At 44.7% G+C, this 19286-nt stretch overlaps 2 protein-coding genes across 3 annotated transcripts; one reads left to right on the top strand and one right to left on the bottom strand.

Annotated features, from left to right (window-relative positions):
* Positions 1-26: 26 nt before the first annotated feature.
* Positions 27-19004, top strand: ift140 (intraflagellar transport 140 homolog (Chlamydomonas)). 2 transcript variants are annotated; one of them, XM_019887886.1, is made up of 30 exons: positions 27-587; positions 1186-1420; positions 1520-1741; positions 1931-2052; positions 2120-2250; positions 2523-2698; positions 2784-2875; positions 2964-3070; positions 3280-3422; positions 3487-3690; positions 3914-3986; positions 4206-4297; positions 4366-4493; positions 4569-4686; positions 4776-4897; positions 4962-5097; positions 5270-5401; positions 5822-6036; positions 15267-15444; positions 15543-15733; positions 15831-15926; positions 16001-16133; positions 16227-16370; positions 16523-16651; positions 16944-17126; positions 17198-17401; positions 17653-17862; positions 17943-18106; positions 18281-18422; positions 18519-19004. In XM_019887886.1, exons 2-30 carry the CDS (start codon positions 1274-1276, stop codon positions 18696-18698), a joined length of 4314 nt encoding a protein of 1437 aa, XP_019743445.1. In that variant the 5' UTR covers positions 27-587; positions 1186-1273; the 3' UTR covers positions 18699-19004. The 2 variants fall into 2 exon arrangements, with proteins under 2 accessions (XP_019743445.1, XP_019743447.1); XM_019887888.1 differs by having other exon boundaries at positions 1180-1420.
* tmem204 (transmembrane protein 204) lies at positions 7890-15116 on the bottom strand. The gene is made up of 3 exons (XM_019887889.1): positions 13564-15116; positions 12581-12736; positions 7890-8960 (listed from the first exon to the last, which is right to left on the bottom strand). Exons 1-3 carry the CDS (start codon positions 13841-13843, stop codon positions 8716-8718), a joined length of 681 nt encoding a protein of 226 aa, XP_019743448.1. The 5' UTR covers positions 13844-15116; the 3' UTR covers positions 7890-8715.
* Positions 19005-19286: the final 282 nt, after the last annotated feature.

Genomic DNA, 19286 nt, shown 5'->3' with positions numbered 1-19286 from the left:
GCCTTTCAAGACACCCAAGGACATAAGCATGAACAAATATTTTGGGTCTCTTTAGTATAAGTTACAACATATTAGAGTGATACAACGACATTTATGATATTTTTTAAATTGCTGTTGAATGCTGAAAATACGTGTATGTTTAAAGGATTTTTTAAATTTTTATTTTGAGCAATATATTTCTCCTTATCGTTCGTTAGTTTTTTTAATAGCAGAACGTGACTCGTCACATTTCGGCCATATTCGTTAATTTCCGTAACTCCTCCTCCAGTGCAACCTGGGATGTTGTTAGGGGCAACTGTCAGAGACGCTATTGTAGCCACACAGGGCAAAACGTTTTCTAAGAATGCCTGGAAATTAACAGCTAATTGGGTGGTGTAGGCAAGTCTTGAAAGAAAAATCCTCGTCCGGTCCTGTTGTTTAGAAGAGCGCCATTGAAGGTTGAGGCTAAGTTTGGATAATGAATCCAAGCTAGCCGAGGTGGGGAAATCCAAAATGGATGCCGCCTGGAGTGATTTTGTTGAGCGAGCTGCCTAGATGTAGACTAACACCATCGGTAACACCGTTTGGAAGGAAAGACGCTTACGAGGGTATGTGTTTTCCTCATCTGCGTAAAAAAGTATGTGACGAAGAGGACAATAAGAACGAATTAATGCAAGTCGTGAAGTGTTCGCGCAAATTACCCCGCGTGGAGACGGTAAAGAGTTCTGTGAAAAATCTGTTGTTGTTCGACAACTGTGTAAAGGTATTAAATGTTTTGCTACTTTAAATTGCAAACTCCCTCCATAAACTCGTATCAATTTTTTCCACTCCTTTTCTTTGTTCGTGTTTTCTCATGTGATTTTGCGTGAATAAAAAGTGAAGACACACACACACACAGACGCACACACATGATTTACTAATAGTGTCAATTCAATGTTATCAATAAATGGTCTTATAATTACTGTGTCGTGCATAACAATATCGAATCAATCTAAAGCCAACATTTCCCACAGAGTTGTTAACAGGCCAGTAGCAAGGGGATGCTCAAGTGGCCCATCAGTGCAAAGCTATCAAGACGTGTCAGTCAAATAAATGAAAACATACTGCGGCGATAATTGAACACAATAGAATCATTTTATCACAAAGAAAAAAATAACACATTTCTATTGCCCCATTGTGTCTCTTCCTCACACTTATGAGGTTCAGGGGTCGAAGCTCAGTTGGTGCCCTCCTATGTGGATTTGGTGTGTCATTTATCAGCCATCTTTCTAACCCACTTCGGTACACTGAGGACATGGCGGTGTATTTTGACCACCGTGTTGAGACCCCTGAAAATTGTGAGGACCCCTCTCAGTTGACGTGGCACTCAGCTCTGTCCATACTGGCTGTGGCTTCACGAAACTCAAGCACTGGAGGAAATGTAAACATCTACTTACAGCAGGTAAACTGGAATGTGGTTGTGAGAATGTGTTTTATTTGTCAAATAGATATTTTTTATCTGTCTGCCAACCCATCACAACGAATCCCTCTCCAAATGCAGGGAGAGCATGTGGAGAGCTGCCATGTTGAGCGTCCTCATCGGCCTACGATGCTTTGCTGGCATCCCATAAAGCCAGTGTTGGCTCAGGGCTGGGAGAATGGCGAGGTGCTGCTTCTGTTACACCCTTCCGGGGATCAAAATGTCCTGCCGAGCACGCACACGGCGCACATCACACTGCTGGAGTGGAGTAGCTCGGGAACTCGCTTGGTAACTGGGGACCAGGTAGTGTCTTTTAAGAACACCGATATCTTTGCTTTTCTGTAAAACAGTGATAGACATCTGGTGATTTGGGACATAAAATATGTTGTACATGTGACTTCGCAACAGTTAGAAACTGAAGGTTCTTGGATGGCAACAGTTGAAGACCTGTATAGCACCACATAAAAATCTCTTGCATTTATCTAACATCAGAGCGGAACTGTAGCTGTTTGGAAGGTGGATGCCAGAGGGAGACTTCAAGGGAACCATCAAGTGAAGCATGCATACAACTCCCCCATCACTTGCTGTTTATTCAAACCAAGTTCGCCCGGAGAGTGAGTAAACAGGATGACTATTAAAAAAAATCTTAAATATACGTATTTATTATTATTATTTTTGCAGCGACGTGAAAATGCTGGCCCGTGCATCAGTGAGTGGGGATGAGAACGCTTTGGACATGTTCAGCTGGAAGGGGGCGCCTCTCAAGATGGGGCCGCAAGAGGGCCTTGCTTTCTATGTCAGCACTGCAGATGGTAAGAACAACTGTAGTTTTTAAAGACCCAATGAAGTGGATTTAGAAATGTGTTTCTAAATGCATTTTAGATTGAAAAGCACAATACAAATTAAAGCTCATGTTTGTTTGTTTGTTTTAATGGTGCACCGGTCCCTCTATGAAGTGTTTACTATTTGAAATGATACGCCATAACATGTTATTGTAAATTATTTTGTGGACCCCAAGCTACAGATTCCAGACCCTCTCCCCTCCCCACGTTTGAAAACCACTGATCTAAAGCATGTTTTACAGGTAATGTACACAGTGTGGACGAGCATGGGAAAACAAGCATGCTCCTCAGTATGGACGGTGCCATCAAGAAAATGTTCTACCTGGAGACCAGGGAGGTGCTTACAGTCATCACTGACACGATGATGCTGTCACAGTACACTCTGGGACCAGAGGGGGATGCCCAGGAATTTCAAAAGGTGTGCTCAACAGAAAAAAAAAACAAAAACATCCTCCTTATTGCCTGCTGTAAAACACATTGTTCTCTTTAAAACACTTTTCAAGGTCAAGCTGAGCAGTAAGAGTGGCCAAAGCGTCGACATCGTGTGGGCACAAAATGGTCTCGTTATCACAGCCACAGGAGAGCAACTCATCAGGTTGGCATACTGTACGCTCAACAAACAAAGCACACTTAAACACTTACTGGCCATTTATGTGATGTTCTGTCCTGATTTGGTTTTCTAGGTTATGGGATCTTGAGCGAAACGAAAACTACGCATTGTCTCTTGATGAGACTCTTGGCTTTGAGAGGGGCGAGATGATCAACTGTGTTTCCTACTGTGCAGGGAAAGGTCTATATTAATATGCTTGAAAAACTAAATAGAAGAAAGGGAATAGAAGTAGTGTTTCTCTGTAACAAAAACACTCAGGTAGAAGTAAAATGTATGTTGCATTACAATTACTATGAGAAGTGCAGTACCCATATTCTCCATACAGTACACAAAGTCCTTTCATATGCAATTTATCATCTTGCATTTCCTGTTGCAATTCACCTCTCCAGAAATTCTTGCCGCTGGCACCAGTCACGGACGCATAGCAATGTGGAAGATGGCGGTGCATCCCGACCGCAGCAGAAGTGACACAAAAGCCCAGTGGAAGCTTCAGACTCCCACGGAAATAGAAGGAAACGTCACTCAACTGCAGGTATTTTAACACACTTTTGTCTTGTTCCGTGCAAATAAATATTTGACACGTACCCGCCTTACAGTGGGGCACCAGTCTGAATCTGCTGGCAGCCAACAATTCCGCCACGGTGGTCATCCTGCACGAGCACGTAATGTCAGCCCACTGCAGCCAACAGGTGGCAGCGGTGCAGTTGACGCCGACCCAGCTCAGCATCACCCAGTTCCACACAGGGCTGCACCTGGCTCTGCAGTCTGAAATGCACATCAAGGGAGTCTGTGTGACCAAGGTAAGCAGCGAAGGGTGTCGAGAATGGAACTGAATGGGATATAGACAAATCCGCACGTGAGTGTCTGGGTGTGAGCTGTGGCTGAAAACTACTAGTCACCGACGACTCGACTTGGATTTCAAATATTTTTGTTCTGTTTTGAATTGTGCCAGGTCCTGAAACTAAAATGCAGACGCGTTCAGAAATGTCACCATCAGTTCTAATTTTGTGTCCATCCCAACAGGATTCTGCAACGGTTTGGAGCGGCAAACAGGTCACTGTGTTTGAGATGTCAGGGGCTGCCCTACATAATAAAGGTACACTCACTTACTCCACTTTTAACTGAACACACTCTCAAAAGTACAAATGGCGCCTTGACACATTCACCACCTGTTTATTCCTCCACCTAATTTTGTGAATGATGAGAAGGTCAAGCAGTTGTGCTCCCAGAACAAATTTTCTGATTAATTTTCCACCCACACTTTTTAAATTCAATCTCTTGTTTTTACATTTTTTTTTCTCTGCTGATACCCCAGGATCGTTCCCTTGTGACTCCCATGTAGTAGCTGTACATGGTGAGAACCTTTACACCGTGGAACCTAACAGAGTCCAGATTCGCACACCGCAGGTCTGTTGAGCCTCTTTGGGAAGCTGTGGTGAACTCATTTAGTAACCATCCCGTTTCTCGTTAATTAGGGCACAGTGAAACAGCTCTTGAATTTCTCCAAAGCGGAGGGCAACCCAGTGCTCCTCAGTGTGTGCCAGTCTTACCTGGTGGTCGGCACAGATACGTCGCATATCAGAGTTTTTGATCTGACCCGAAGGTTTGTTCACGATGATGTTACTCCAGGTCAAATACATGTCCATATATGCGTCTGCATCAATGTGTGTTTTTATAGAGATGCTAAAGCTCACTGCAATGCTAAGAACCTGACTGACCAGATTCCCAATCTGGGAGCCCTGCGTTCTGTCAAGTGTAACGCCAATGGCAGCCAAGTCAGCATCTTAATCACACAAGTAAATGCATAACAGCCACTCTCATTTGTTTATATTTTTTTAAATGGTTTATTGAATGCTGATTCCCCCCCCTCGCCTCCCCCTCTTAGGTGAATGGTCGACCTGACCAAAAAGTGTACTTCTATGACATCGAAATGGACACAGTGACACACTTTGATTTTTTCACTGGCAGACCACCCAGTGGTATCTCACAGCCCGAAGACGGTGACAGGTAAGCAACGGCGCTTGTGCACTATTATATGATATTTTTAATCCGCTTGTGTTTTGTGCTTCAGACAGCAGTTTCAGGAGAGCGAGCTGAGCGGCCGATGCCCTGTATCGCACTTCTGGGATGAGAGTGAACCTCGACTCTTTGTGTGTGAGACTGTGCCGGTCAGCTCTGAAACCTCTTCATCTGGTTACTGGGACACGGTAAAGATAACGTTGAAATTATTCTCCGGCTAAAGCAGATTTTAGAGTTTCATTTCACTGCGCAACCAGCATTATTGGTCAAAAATAACTTTTAAAAAGTGTATACGGTGTTTATGTTTTTGCTCAGTAGTGGTTTGATCATGACTTTGCACGTCCTTTCTTTATTTTCCAGGTGGATGTGTCAGTGGTGACGCTCTTCTGTACTCAGGAACATGGCCTCCTCTTGCAGGACTGCTACCCCAAACCAGCAGGACTACAGGCCCTCCTTGCTCTTGACGTGCCTTACTATTATTTCAGCTGCAAGGTGAGGTTGGGCAATTCTGTTGTTTATCCGTGGCTTCATGATTTGCTTCTTCCCTGGACGTGCTGATTCTGTCTGGAAATCTTTTGTTAAGCATATAGTTTCCTTTGCACCCGCCACTACTCTAATGTGCCACTCTTGTTTGGTCTAACGCACCCTAGCTATTATTTCGGAGGGGTGGTGTCTTCCAATCAGAAGTAAGTGCCTGTGTGCGCCTTTCCTTCAGAAAACTAAACATTCTTTTTCCATTCCTGGCAGCACAAAAGTGTCCCTGTGTGGTGAATATAGCGTTGTTGTTTATTCCAACGCTGTAGTTTGCTTTGACTCCCACCCACTCCGATGTACACAGTGCATCCAAGAAGTATTCACAGCACTTTACTTTTTCCTCATTTTGTGACACGCTTATTTCTTGTGTTTCTAAAGGAGGTTTCCGCCACATCAGCGCCAGCAAATCAGAGCCAGCCATCACGAGGGTCCGTGGCCCTCTTCCCCCAAATGGTCTCCAGGCGAGCGCTCAGGGACTTTGAAGGTCTGGAGAACTGCGACAAGTCCACACGTGACGCCATGCTCAACTTCAGCTTCTACCTCACCGTCGGCCACATGGACGAAGCGTTCAAGTCCATCAAACTCATCAAGAGGTAAGAAGTCAGGCTGGGTCAGCTCTGGGCCATCTTTCCGCAGAGGTTACTTCCCACTTTTATCCGGTCATCGTGTTCTTCGGCAGTCCTGTCCACAAGGACTTGAGTTCAAAGACTTGACTAAAGACCAACAAGGAGAGCATTGTTATGTTCGGCCTTGACTCTGATTGGCGTTCTCCACAATGGTCTCCAAGCACGGGAGGTTGATTTTGACTCACAAATTGTCTTCACAAGCTTGTTCAATCCAATCAAGAGTTGTCATGAATAATATGCTTCATGAATTTTCTTTTTTAAAAAAATGTTAAGGCTTTTGGGCTCCCTCCTGAAATTTCAGAATGAACACACACTTGTCAGTACGCCCTTTGCAGTAAACGGGAAAAATCAAATTGAAACAATCAGGTGGGAAAAACATCCCGCTAGCCGGATATTCCAGAGACTTTAATAGTTCTGCTGACAGCTTTACTCAGGTCCTCATTGATAGCTATTTTTACTGCTTTTCCAAAGTTTGACATTGTTTGCTGAATGAAAATGCTCACCTATGTTTGCTACCCTCTATCTAATGGGTCAAGTCTGATCCTCTGAATAGTGATCCAGAAACTTTATTCAGCTCACTCAATATCTCGTTCTCATGAGGATTTAGTAAGAAATAGTGCAATGCAGCGGAAACCTCAAAGTCCAACGTCCCTGTAAATTTCTCAATATATCATTGGATAAAAAAAAATGTAGCAGAAAATAAAAGTATCTTATTTAAATAAATGCACGTCCACTAGGGCTTTAGTGTCATTGTTAAAATGCTTCATAGAAGTCCTCGGAATGAAGCAGCAACATCAGATACAGGCTGGAATGTCTGTATTCCAGACTCTGCAATTTCCTCTCATTCATGTCGTCCTTGACCTGCAGGGTTATCACCCACTGACTGTCTTATAGCCTTCACATTGCAATTTAAACTGGAGGAACAACAGAGGAGGTCATAGGAATAGTCCAAGATATGTATTTACAATACAGTATATATTCTAAGATAAGATAAGATAAGATAAGAAAACCTTTATTAGTCTCGCAATGGAGAAATTCCCAATTCACAGCAGCAAAGTTATGAATGGAAGAAGTAGAACAACAAAATATAGGAGCTGCTGGAAAGGAGAGGATCAAAGTGTCCTTTTACCAGTGGATCAGAGACGTCATGCTGAAAATGTGCACATCTGCTACAAGCTAAGTTTTGAAAGCAAACACGAAGCTGTAGCGTCCATTGACAAAAAGAGATTAGTTCACTACTCCTGTCCCACGTAATCCGCTTCAACTCCAAGCCGCGACTCCCGGTTCCACATTCGCAAGGGCGCTCTGCGCTCACGCTCCTTTCTTCTCATCGTCGGCTCCTCAAGCCTTGCATCCATCCAGCCGCAGACCGTTCAACAGCACCGATCTCTCCGCTGAACAAAGCGGGGCTGTGAAAATGCTGCCCATTACAGGCGCAAGACACAAACGCCCCCGGAGCTGTCCAGCAACGACAGTCAAATGGCGCCGACATTCCTCCCAATCAAAAACAGTGCTGGCATACCCATGCTGCCGAGAAGGCGCAACCACCAAGCACCGAGTCTCCTCCTTGATGAATGTCGTGGCCAAAAAATGCTGAAAACAGTCCACATCAAGTCCACACGACGTAACAACAAACACAAAGTGACAAAACAAACAGAAAAACAACAAAAAAAAACAAGGCTCACAAGAGCACTTGCCGACGGCTGCCTACTCGGGCGCCATCTTGGACTTCTTTTCTATAAAATGACATCACAACAGAAGGTACAATGATCCAAAAAAAAGTGATGTAGAATGATAAAACAACAACAAAACCACCACGCTTGACATTAAAATTTATTGTAGTTATCAAATAATATTTGTATTCATTAACCCCTGTATGTTTGAAAGATCCACAAGGGTTCTTTCCAGATATATGATATTTATAATCTCAAATATTACGACACCCTATCAGAGCACTGTGTTTATTGGAGCTTACTAATTATTAAATTAATATACGGATGTACCACAAACAAGAAGACTTCTAAGTGGATTACATGGATTGCAAAAAGTGTTGACGTGTGTTTCCGCTGTTGCCTGCTTTTTATGGAGAAGCGCGTGTCGCCATTATGTTTGGGGTAACTATCCCCTTTTGCATTAAAATGTGAGTTTCCTATTAAATATTGCCTTGACCCATTCAGAAACCTTGCTAGGCTAACTAGAATGTCCTGACCTACGAAAGATATATCAGCATTACATTTAGATATGATGTAAAATTTACAGGAAGAGAAAAAAAAAACAATGAGGTATTCTGTTATTATGCTTTATATCCATTCTTTCACAACTCCAATTCATCGTAATGCAAGAGGACTTTTGAGTAAGTGCACATATAACAATCAAGGTCCAGCTTGATCTTCTGCTTGGCAGGATGTTAAGCGTCACAGAGTGTCCTGGTCCAAATGTAGCACAGTGTGTAGCCACCAATAAATCAGACTCTCTCTCTCTCTCTTTCTCTTTCTCTCTCTCAAAAGGAAATATTTACTTGGTGACGTGACGTCCAAAAGTGATGGGTTATAAAACTTAACACATGCAGGCGGATGTACATGTATGTTGAGCCATGAGAAAACAGGTTAATGAGTTTGAGCAGTCCTGTCCGGGGGGATTTTCTGCTCAACACGGCGAATCCACGTAATCGTTGTCCAGACGTGGGTGGAAAGGGGACGTCAGTGAGCGACTGATGATGATGACCCGCGGCGCCAGGCAATCGTCACGGCGGTGTAAAATGTTCCAGATGAGCATGGCCGCCGCCGTGGTCGCCAGCAGGCACGCCGCTATGTTCACGTAACAGGAGTAGGACAGATGCGTATAGGGCCCGATCCTGTAGAATGTCACAAGTCCGATCACCAGCACAAAACCTACAAAAGACAAATTGACTCAGATAAGCAAGTGAGACAATTTGGCCAGTGTACAGTTTAAGAACCAAATCTGGCTCTTAGTTTCAGTGTTTAAGTCCAGTACTCCAGTCATACTTGGGACCGTATAACACGAAAGGGTCACATGACACCGCTGAGAGACACTAATTAACAGTTCCCAATTTAGACATTTTTACTTCGGGGTCTACTCATTTTTGTTGCCGGTGGTTAATGTCAGAATCGCCTTCTTTGTGTGTCTTATTCTCGTTGTTGCCCCATGAAAAGATATTTACAAAAACTATGAAGGGGGGGCATATTCGTGTCTGTGAAATCCCCACCTTTCCTTTGAGTCAAAACTGTCTGCCAGTTGCACAAATCCCTTCATAACATTAAAACAAAGAAATACAAACATTCAAGGCAAACATTCCACTGGCCGCATATTCTGATGGTTGTTTTACATGGTTACTCATTGATAGCTATTTTTACTGCTGCATTGTGTTTGATTCCTGAAATCCTCCACCCAGGCGATTACGCATTCCCCACCGCACTAATTTGTTTGTTGTTGAACTTTTGTAATCTTTTTTTTTTTTTACAGTCGCGTATGTGTCTCTTTACCCACAAGGTCCATACTGCTGACTGTATTTATTATTCTCAGCTAAACTCACTCCTAACCAACCATAAATTCTCAATAACAAGCATAATCTCGTTCCGATTTTTAAAGAAAGCATGGTTGAAGTCAGTGAAATGATCTTAAAGGGAAAAAAAAAAGTAAGAACATTAGAAAAAACAAAGGAGCCTTAAAAACCCATCACTGGTCTTTAGGAACAAAAAGGCTTTGACAGTAATTCCAGAGCGCACCTTTCCCGCACCTTTCTTGACCTCACGAAGACCCTATACACTCATAAAACCAAAATTGACCCGTTCAGTAGTTTTACGAGCACGACATTTCCAAGACTTAACAATCCTCAGTGTTCCGGTGTCAAAAGGTTCCCCGAAATAATCACTGGAAACGTGAATACTCTGTATGAATCAGTCGGTTTCCTGCATCGAAGCCTGCCGTTCGTTTATATTTGGCTCTCTCTCTCTCCCTCTGCGCTACGGTGATTTGTCATTGTTTCAAGTGAGGATGTGAATAATCGTTTCTGCCTATCGGTGTGTGTCAATCACTCAAATTGGAACGTCGCATTGTTTGCTCAGTGGCTTGGTGTTTAACCCGTCTGGCTCCTCATCCAAGAAAATGAATAATCTCCTGTCTCGGTCGCAGCTAGGGTGGTCTGTGTGAACCTCTCTTTTTTGGCACGCACTTATCTCGTCAGCTTCCTTCCCCCTCTTCCTCTTTCCATCCTTCCTTCCCACCCCTCCACACCCTGGACTTCGAGGCTCATGCTTTTACTGGAAGTTTGATGTTATCGGTCGCGGAGAAAAAGCCTGAATTAATCTTGAGTACGATTTTAAAAACTAAATGAACGGATAAGTTTACAGTAGGAGGGAAAAAAAAGCAAGCAACTGATTTGTGACCAGCAGCCATGATGGAAAAAGTACACCATCTGTAAATGTAGGAAATTAATCTCGTGACCTTTTATGACACAACCTGACTTTCGACACAAGCGCACACATTCCAGTTTCCAGGGGTGAAACGGGCAAAGGCAAAGGAAAAATCCCTGAATGGACCTGAATGTTGCAAACTCACAGTCTGCGCGCACGTTTGGCACGTATCAAAATGAAAACAATCCGGTGCAAGAAGTGGATAAGGCTTAAAAATATCTCCATTCAAGCTGGGACTATTTCCACTCACTACTATAAAGACTGTGTCGTGCCTTGCGATACAAATTTAGTTTGCTTCGCACCTTAAAACACATGTACTGTATATCAAATCATATTTCGAAATGAATGGAAATCTCATTAATCTGTGGGCGTCTATTCTTAATGTTTCACCATTTAAAAATAGGAGAATATCACTGATCTTTTTCAGAACAAACTCCCCCAGAAATCGAGCACGTAGATAAAAGTGACCGGGAATATTATCGATTCATTCAACGACACAGCAAGACTCCCCATCGTTTCCAGTTTCCATATGCCAAGTCCACACCATAGGAAAAAATTAAAAAAATGTGAACATGGAAGAATTTACTGCATTCTCCGCAATGTGCAGCTTTTGCTTCATCCTCTTGGAATGCTTTCTACAAGCTTTTATAGTGGGGTCAGAGGTAAATTCATGTAGTATGAGGGGGGCCTGGCATCTGATCTACATTCTTGTCCATCCCAAAGGTCCTTCCACAAACCTTTCCCACAAACTTGTGAGCATAGCATTTTCAGCCAGAGTAGAATTCATATCCGTTCTTTGGTTCTCTTCATATGTCATCCTCAAGCTGCTTTGCTAGCCATATATGGTCCGACCTTGGAAGACGCGATTTTTTTTTTCACCCCCCCTTCCAGGAAGCCTTGTCTAATTTTAGATAGGAAATAGGTGTGTGCTGTTTCAACTGTATTGTCAACATACGTAAAGACGGTCTCATTGATCATCCCTGACTATCGTTGTAAAAGCTATACATATCCACGTGCTGATCTGCGAGACGTGTCAGATGTCTTTTGTACAGGTCACTAAGAAGACTTAGAATGCGATTCACTGTTGTTGGTGAGTGTGAGTGTCAAGCCTCGAATCAAAAGTCCACTGATGAGAGCCATCCTTGCTTAGGGGGGTGGGGGGGAGCTCATGACAAAGGAGGGTAGTTCCCACTTCTGTGCATTTAACTTCCAAAATCCCCCAGCGAGGGCACAAACATTGTCTTCAACAGAGTATCTCCAGGCAGTGCGCGCACTCACGACACAAACAGCCCAGTCCCCGTCGAAAGTGTCTTTCCCGTGCATTCCCCCTCCCGGCTTTTTCCTTCTTCATCTCGGGGGTTTGCATAACAGGTAGTCACAGACATTTCCTCGTCCTGAGCAGGGATATCCTGGCGCCCACCAGTCGCTCGCTGCAGCTCTGGCTCATGGGCTCTGGGCGAAGGCTAAATTTAGACCCAGAGGACAGACCGCAGACTGATACAGAGCCAAGCGACTGAGTGTCCCTCACTTGAGGGGCAAAAGTCTTGGGACGCGACTCTTGATTAAATTATCAGTCAAGGGTTGGGCTAGTTCATCCTGAGTCTCTTCAAAGTTTGTGGCAAGTTTGCAGAATGACATTATCTGTTCCCACGCCAGTAACCCGATACAAGGTCCAGCATGGCACACTTGACGAGTGTCCCAATAACTCCATCCATTTTCTGACCTTTAACCTTCAGACTTTGATGTGGTGTGGTGTGTGGATGTTCGTTGCACCCTAACATGCAAATTGCTTTTTTATCATTGTGAGTCGGGATTTTGAATACTACTTTTCTCTGACCAATACAAGTATTAACTCTTGAGTACTCGTCGATACTGAGTACCGTAGTACCCCAGTACCAGGTCGGCTCTTTGATGTCAGATGTATCAGTTGCTGGTATTGGCGGCATCGATGAGTAGCCGATACCTTGAAATAAGGCCGGTATCGGCACGATTCCAGTATCTCGTATCGGTATGTGCCCATCCCCAGTTGTGCGTTTATTTGTCCTTGTGAGTTGTTGTTTCGAAGGGTTGGTACTTACTGGCGAGCTGGAAGAGCGCAGCAATGGCCTCCTCCCACCACTGAGATTCTGGCGTGATGAAGGGCAGCTCCATCAGGCCGAGGAGGAAGATCAGTTGACCGGCTGTCAGGGCCACGGTCGCAATCAGGTTACACGCCCGCATCATGTCGAACTGCACTTGAGGGACCACGGGGGAGAGTTGTGTTATACTACCAACCATCCATGGGCTGGACATGAGCAAGTAAACATGCATTGCACATTTGACGAAATCTTGCCCTTCATTGTTGGGCAATAATAACGGGACCTGAATTGAGACTTGCTTGAAAGTTGCACGTGTGACTCTCTCTCTCTGTTGCAACGGACTGCAGCAGTTATTTGTTTTATCACTCTGTGCTGCTGCCCATTGTGCTTAGTTGGCAGTGGCCATGCGGTTCCCCAAACGTATTCTTGAATGGCCTTTTGTCAATGGCGCTTTATTAGGCGAACTACATGAATGGCTCACACTGTGAGAAAACTCCCAACGATCCAAATCAAGGGAATGAGACATGCAAGAATTAATTTGATGCAGTGTGAATTCCATTATTTAAGTAGTTTTGTAAAATATGCTTTGCGCTTTCAATATTAATCCACCCAGTTTCTATTTCTGCTTTCTATGTGTTCAAATTCTAATCTTCACTTGTAGGTGAGATGGAGCCTATCCCAGGTGACGTTAGGTACAATCTGGGCTGGTTGCCAGACAATCGCAGGGCGCATATTGACCCTTCACACTCACAGTCACATCTATGGGTAATTTTTCATTGAACCCAACATGCACATTTTTGACACTTCAGAGGAAGCACGAGAAGGACGTTTTACCTCCAGAGCTGAGAGTCGAGACCCTGAACTCTGTTCTGTTAGGTGGAGGTGCTAACCACTATTCCACCTTGCCTCCAGGATGAATATAAACAAGGTAGCACAACAAAAGGGATTCCGGTAGGTGTAGGGTAATATTGTATAATGCTTACATTTTACAGTGCTGCGGGATTCTTGATAGCCAGCATACTCAGAGCCCCATCCCAGACTTTCACATTGCCTCTGTGCCACCTGAGCCCTTCGTCCAGCCTGGAGCTCATCCCGACCCCTCTCCCCTCCGCTGGGGCACATCTTCCACAGTCCCACGCTCCTCTTGCGCCCATCTTCCAGGGCTTGCAGGACCCAGCTAGGAGTGAAGGCGGCCACATTGTTTAGGACCAGGGACAGCAGTGCGACCGCGACCGCCGCAGCCACGAGCCTCTGCGCGGCCATGTGACACCTGGTGACCGCCACCCCTCCTCCCCCGCCCTCTCCCTCGGCGGGTTCAGACCCTTGTTCTTCCTCCGGGTCCTGCCTGCTCCCTCGCCTGTCCTCCGGAGAAGCTCCGTGGGCCCCGTGGTTCCTGTCAACCGCCTCCTCCACAGCTGCCGCCGCCTCCCCTTCCAGCGGATCACTTGCAAGTTATACAAACGAAGAAGAGGCGAAGGGGTTGTCGTGACGTTTAGCTAAAGAACATCTCCGTTCATCCTCATTCACGAGACGGTAACTCCTCAGCCTTCCTCTTCTGACAGCGCCGTAGGTATGCACGCATCAATCCGACAGACGCCGAGGTCCATTCCACTGGCTCCAGATGGCTGCAGCTTGACTCTTGGATGTTGGTTCCCGCGTCCCTTTACTCGCTCCCCCCTCACGCCTTCACATCTAATCTTGACTTTTTGTGTGCAGAGTCCACAAGGAAGATAGTCTCACGTATTGTTGCAAAAAGTCTCTCCACCGCCGACAACAAAAAGTTTCCCTAAAACCACCTCGCTGTGCTTCCTTCCAACGTTGCCCCCTCTGTGTCCCTCACAGCAAATTCTATAAGATTAGAGTTGATTTCTTGCAGATGTTCAGTGTACAACAGCAGCACGTCATAGCCGGACAGCTCCCTCCTTCGCAGTTGCTTTAAGTGTGCACGCATGCCAAGGTTTTGGTGTGACTCGAATGTCCAAAAAGACCCCCAACCCCCTCCCCTCTCTTGGACGTCACTGTTGTGTGTTCTTTTGTCTGCAGCCCGGGCGGAGGTGAGGGGGGGCGTTCACTTGAAGTCCTCTCTTGTGTGCAACAAACACGTTGGCCACCACAGTCGACCAGCAACAGGATGTGTTTCCTGAGAGGAAAAGAGACTGGGAAGAGGGGCCAAATGTGGACCTGTTCCTTCTCTTCTTTCCTTTTCTGGCTCTCTAGATGTTGCCGCTCCTCTGCATTTCGGAGTGCTTCTCTCATTGTTTTCGGCCATGCATACAAGGCCTGACTATTTCTGACAGGTCCTGTACAGAACTCGGCTTATCTGGCCGACATGTGGCTTGCTGTAGTTTGACGTGTATGCCGTTGCCCCCCTTGTACACCATGAGCCCCTAAAGATTTGGGCTATTTCCTGTTGCCCAACTTTAATAAACAGCACACATCTGTATCTGCTAAAGCAATGAGGAGGGACTGGTGGGAGCCAAATACGGAACAGATGGCTAAGGAATCTTGAATATGAGCTTTAAGCAATCGCAAAAAGGGATTCTGGCTTTTGATTTACCACAGAAAGTGAGGGGGGGACAAGTCCAGAAGGTAACATACAGTTGTGGTTCTGTACACACCCTGAACTTTATTTTCTGATGACTAATCAGGTACACTAAACCTGCTCCTGACTTTTTCTTCTCACCAGCAAAGCAGTATGGGAAAACATGGCGCGCATGTGTGTGAAAACTCGCCGGTTGGATGTGGCCCGAGTGTGCCTCGGCAATATGGGAAATGCCAGGGCAGCGAAAGCTCTGAAGGAGGCCGAGACAGAGCCGGAGCCAGAGACCCACATTGCGGCGTTGGCCATTCAGCTCGGAATGCTGGTAGGACACAAAAAAACTGAAGTCATCTTGCTCTTGTGTTTCCTTTCTATGCCCATGCAACATCGAGATGTCACCCTTCCCTTGCTGTCCTCCAACAGGAAGATGCTGAGAAGTTGTACAAGAGCTGTCAACGCTATGACCTTCTCAACAATCTCTATCAGGCGGCTGGCCAATGTGAGAAAGCGCTAGAAATCGCTGAGAATCACGATCGCATTCACCTACGCACCACCTACTATAATTATGCCCGCTATTTGGAGTCCATGGGTGACAAGAGCTTGGCCCTGGCGAAGTAAGATGGTTTTCTACAACAGTTACATGTTGCATATTCGTCATTCAATATTCACTATATGCATATGTATATGTAATTTGTCGAATCATTGTTCCAGTTATGAAAAATCCGACACTCACCGAGTGGATGTGCCCAGAATGCTTCAGGATGACCCTTTGTCTTTAGAAATCTATGTTAAGAGGATGAAAGACAAGTATGTCTACTCAGTCTAAACACGCACATTATGCCAAAGCGCTTTGAAATAGACTATTATCATTAACACCACAGGAACCTCTACAAGTGGTGGGCCCAGTATTTGGAGAGCCAATCAGAAATGGATTCAGCTCTGGACTTTTACGAATCTGCTCAAGATTACCTCTCCCTGGTTCGCGTTCACTGCTACATGGGGAACGTTCAGAAGGTGATCGAAAGTATTGACGTTCTAATGGACACAATCTAATCTGATTCAACACAGAGTTAATTTTAGGATTATTGAAATGAATTTGTTCGACAGGCATGTGAAATAGCAATCGATACAGGTGACAGAGCAGCGTCCTACCACTTGGCTAGGCACTACGAGGGTCACGAGGACATCAAACAAGCTGTCCACTTCTACACTCGAGCACAGGCCTACAACAATGCCATACGACTCTGTAAGGTGAGTTCATTATTGGTTGTTCATACACAACTGGTGGGTGTTTATTGATTGTGTTGTTCAGTGGCAAGAATTCTGGTGCATTCATCATTTCTCAGCATTGTGATGCTTTTTTTTTCCCCCTCCATAAATTATTTTGTCTTCACGGTGAATAGGAGAACGGTCTGGATGACCAGCTGATGAATCTGGCTCTGCTCAGCAACCCAGAGGACATGATGGAGGCCGCCTGTTACTACGAGGAGAAAGGCGTCCACATGGACCGTGCGGTTTCACTCTACCACAAAGTATGTCGACTGTTGGTTTACTCCAGCAAACCCCCCTCAGGTCGTTTGCATTCCTTCACATATTCCAAGCTTCTCCACAAGAGGGCAGCATTTGTTTAGATTAGCATTGGAACATTTGTAAGTAGATCGTGTTTTCTGTTGTAGGCTAGAGTAAGGATGAAAAATGTGGAGTAATTTTCGTATTGTATCAACTCTGGGTATATTTCCTGAATGGCGTGCAGGTGTTATTGTCTTACGTTGTGGTTACAATTTACTATTTAATTTTCCCTCCGTATCGTGCGTGACTCTGTAGGCCGGTTACGTCTCCAAAGCCCTGGAAGTGGCCTTCGCGACAGAGCAGTTCGCGGCACTTCAGATGGTTGCCGAGGACCTGAATGAAAGCTCGGACCCGGCTCTCTTGGCGCGCTGCTCTGAGTTCTTCATCCAACATTCCCAGTATAAAAGGGCTGTGGAGTTGCTGATCGCGGCAAAGAAGGTGCCGTTCGTCCTTGTTCACGTCCATCTTCATACGGCGACTTTTGTTGACTTTTGTGTTCTTGTTCTCAGTACCCTCAGGCTCTGGAGCTGTGTGTAAATGAGAACCTGACCATCACGGAGGAGTTTGCCGAGAAAATGACCGCGACGGATTCAAAAGACTTGTCTGAAGAGGCTCACAAGGAGCTGCTGGAGAAGATAGCCGAATGTTGCGTGCGTCAGGGAAACTACCATCTGGCCTCCAAGAAATTCACACAGGCCGGAAACAAGCACAAGGTAAGAAATGCTTTAACGAATTTTAAATGCACAGAAAACATGTCTGATAAAAAAGCCTGATGTTCAACTGTTCATCAACTAATAATTGGACCCGAATTGTTCTTCTACAACTGTATTTATGACGCAACTTATTTTTATGGTTCAGGTAATAAAATACCATGAGGAGGAGGTGGAAGAAAGTCATATATGTGAACGTCATAAGTCAATTTCAAGTTTTAAGGAGGCCGTTTTTTTTTTTATTTTCCAAACAGGCAATGAGGGCACTGCTGAAATCAGGCGACACAGAGAGGATTGTACTTTTTGCCAACGTTTGCCGTCAGAAGGAGCTTTTCATCATGGCCGCCAACTACCTTCAGTCTGTAGACTGGAAAAACCCAGAGATCTTGAAGACCATTATTGCTTTTTACACAAAAGGGAGAGCGCCGCACCTGCTCGCTGGCTTCTATGAAACCCGTGCACAGGTAGCACAGTGCTCCATTCTCTGTTCTAATCCAAGACTAACAATGTACAACTACACAGAACCTTTTTTTTTTCTCTAAAGGTGGAAATCGATGACTATCAGAGCTATGAGAAGGCTCTGGATGCTTTGAGTGAGGCGGTTAAATGCCTGTCCAAAGTCAAAAACTCAGATGGACAACAGGAAGTCAAACTGGCGGAGCTGCAGCGAAAAATCACTCTCATTAAGAAATTTGTCCACGCCCGCAAGTAAGGCTATACACAGAACCCTACCATTCAAACAACATAACACACACACACACACACACACACACACACACACACACACACAAAAAGCACATTTCTAATTGACAAACATTTCAACTGTGGTGTATACATTGTTTTTCTTTTTCGTTTCTAATTTTGGCTCTGATCTTCTCCTAGGTTGAAATCCGAAAATGGTGAAGAGGCACTGAGCATTTGTGAAGGCTTATTGGAGGAACCCGAGTTAGACGCCGCTGTCAGGGTTGGCGATGTTTTTGGTTTCCTGATCGACCATCACTGTCAGCACGGCAACTTCAAAACTGTGATTATTATTATTGTTATTATTTTAGTAAACTCTCAAAATGCACTTCAATACAAATTCCCAATTGTTCTAACCTCCACCGTATGTTTTTCCTAGGCCTATAGCAAGCTGGAGAAGCTCCAGAATGTGGTCCCTTCACAAAATATCAGATACTATGTTAAACAGCCCAACTTGGACGCCCTGCACAAACACATGGGTCTCACGATGCATTCCGGGGACCAAAAACATCACGATAAAGAGGAAGATGAAGTGGAGGAGGACTTGAACGTCCCCTAAAATCCCATGAATGACCTCAGATTTTTTTCAAATGAAATATTTTTTTCCCGTTGTGTCACTGGGTGGCGCTGTTGTCTACATATAGAGGCCATGTCAGTTTGTTCATGTCCTCACCCGTGCAATTTAATAAGAGCAAAACATACAATACTTGTCAATTTTTTTATACATCTCATCTATAGCAGTGTGTGCAGATATGGACTTTTATTGTCGTTGTCTAAGCATCATTTTGTGTTCACATTTTACATGAAAAATATACAATCAAGTCCATTGTTCACTGTATGTATGTAAATAAATGTTTTGAATTTTTTCTACAAAGAAAATGGGTCGTTTTGTTGTGAAGTGTTGTGTTGTACTGAGCCATGGCAACATTCCGCTGAGGGACGCAGAGTGAGTATCAAATACTCCACTGCACTTACTGAAGGAATTGTAAATATGGACCCACGGGAGCCTCGCTCACGTTTAAATCAAGCTACGGACCAAATTCGAGAGGAAAATGTGAGTACAGCATTTTACATCTTGATACAATCGCGTCAGCCTAAATTTGATTCTCCCACTGTACTTAATGTTCAGTTCAGTCAGTTCACTGAA

This window comes from Hippocampus comes, unplaced genomic scaffold (assembly GCF_001891065.2).
Source record: "Hippocampus comes isolate QL1 unplaced genomic scaffold, H_comes_QL1_v1.1 scaffold416, whole genome shotgun sequence".
Classification (NCBI taxonomy): domain Eukaryota; kingdom Metazoa; phylum Chordata; class Actinopteri; order Syngnathiformes; family Syngnathidae; genus Hippocampus; species Hippocampus comes.
Note: the sequence above shows the minus strand (reverse complement) of the source record. Positions and strands in the feature narration are given on the sequence as shown.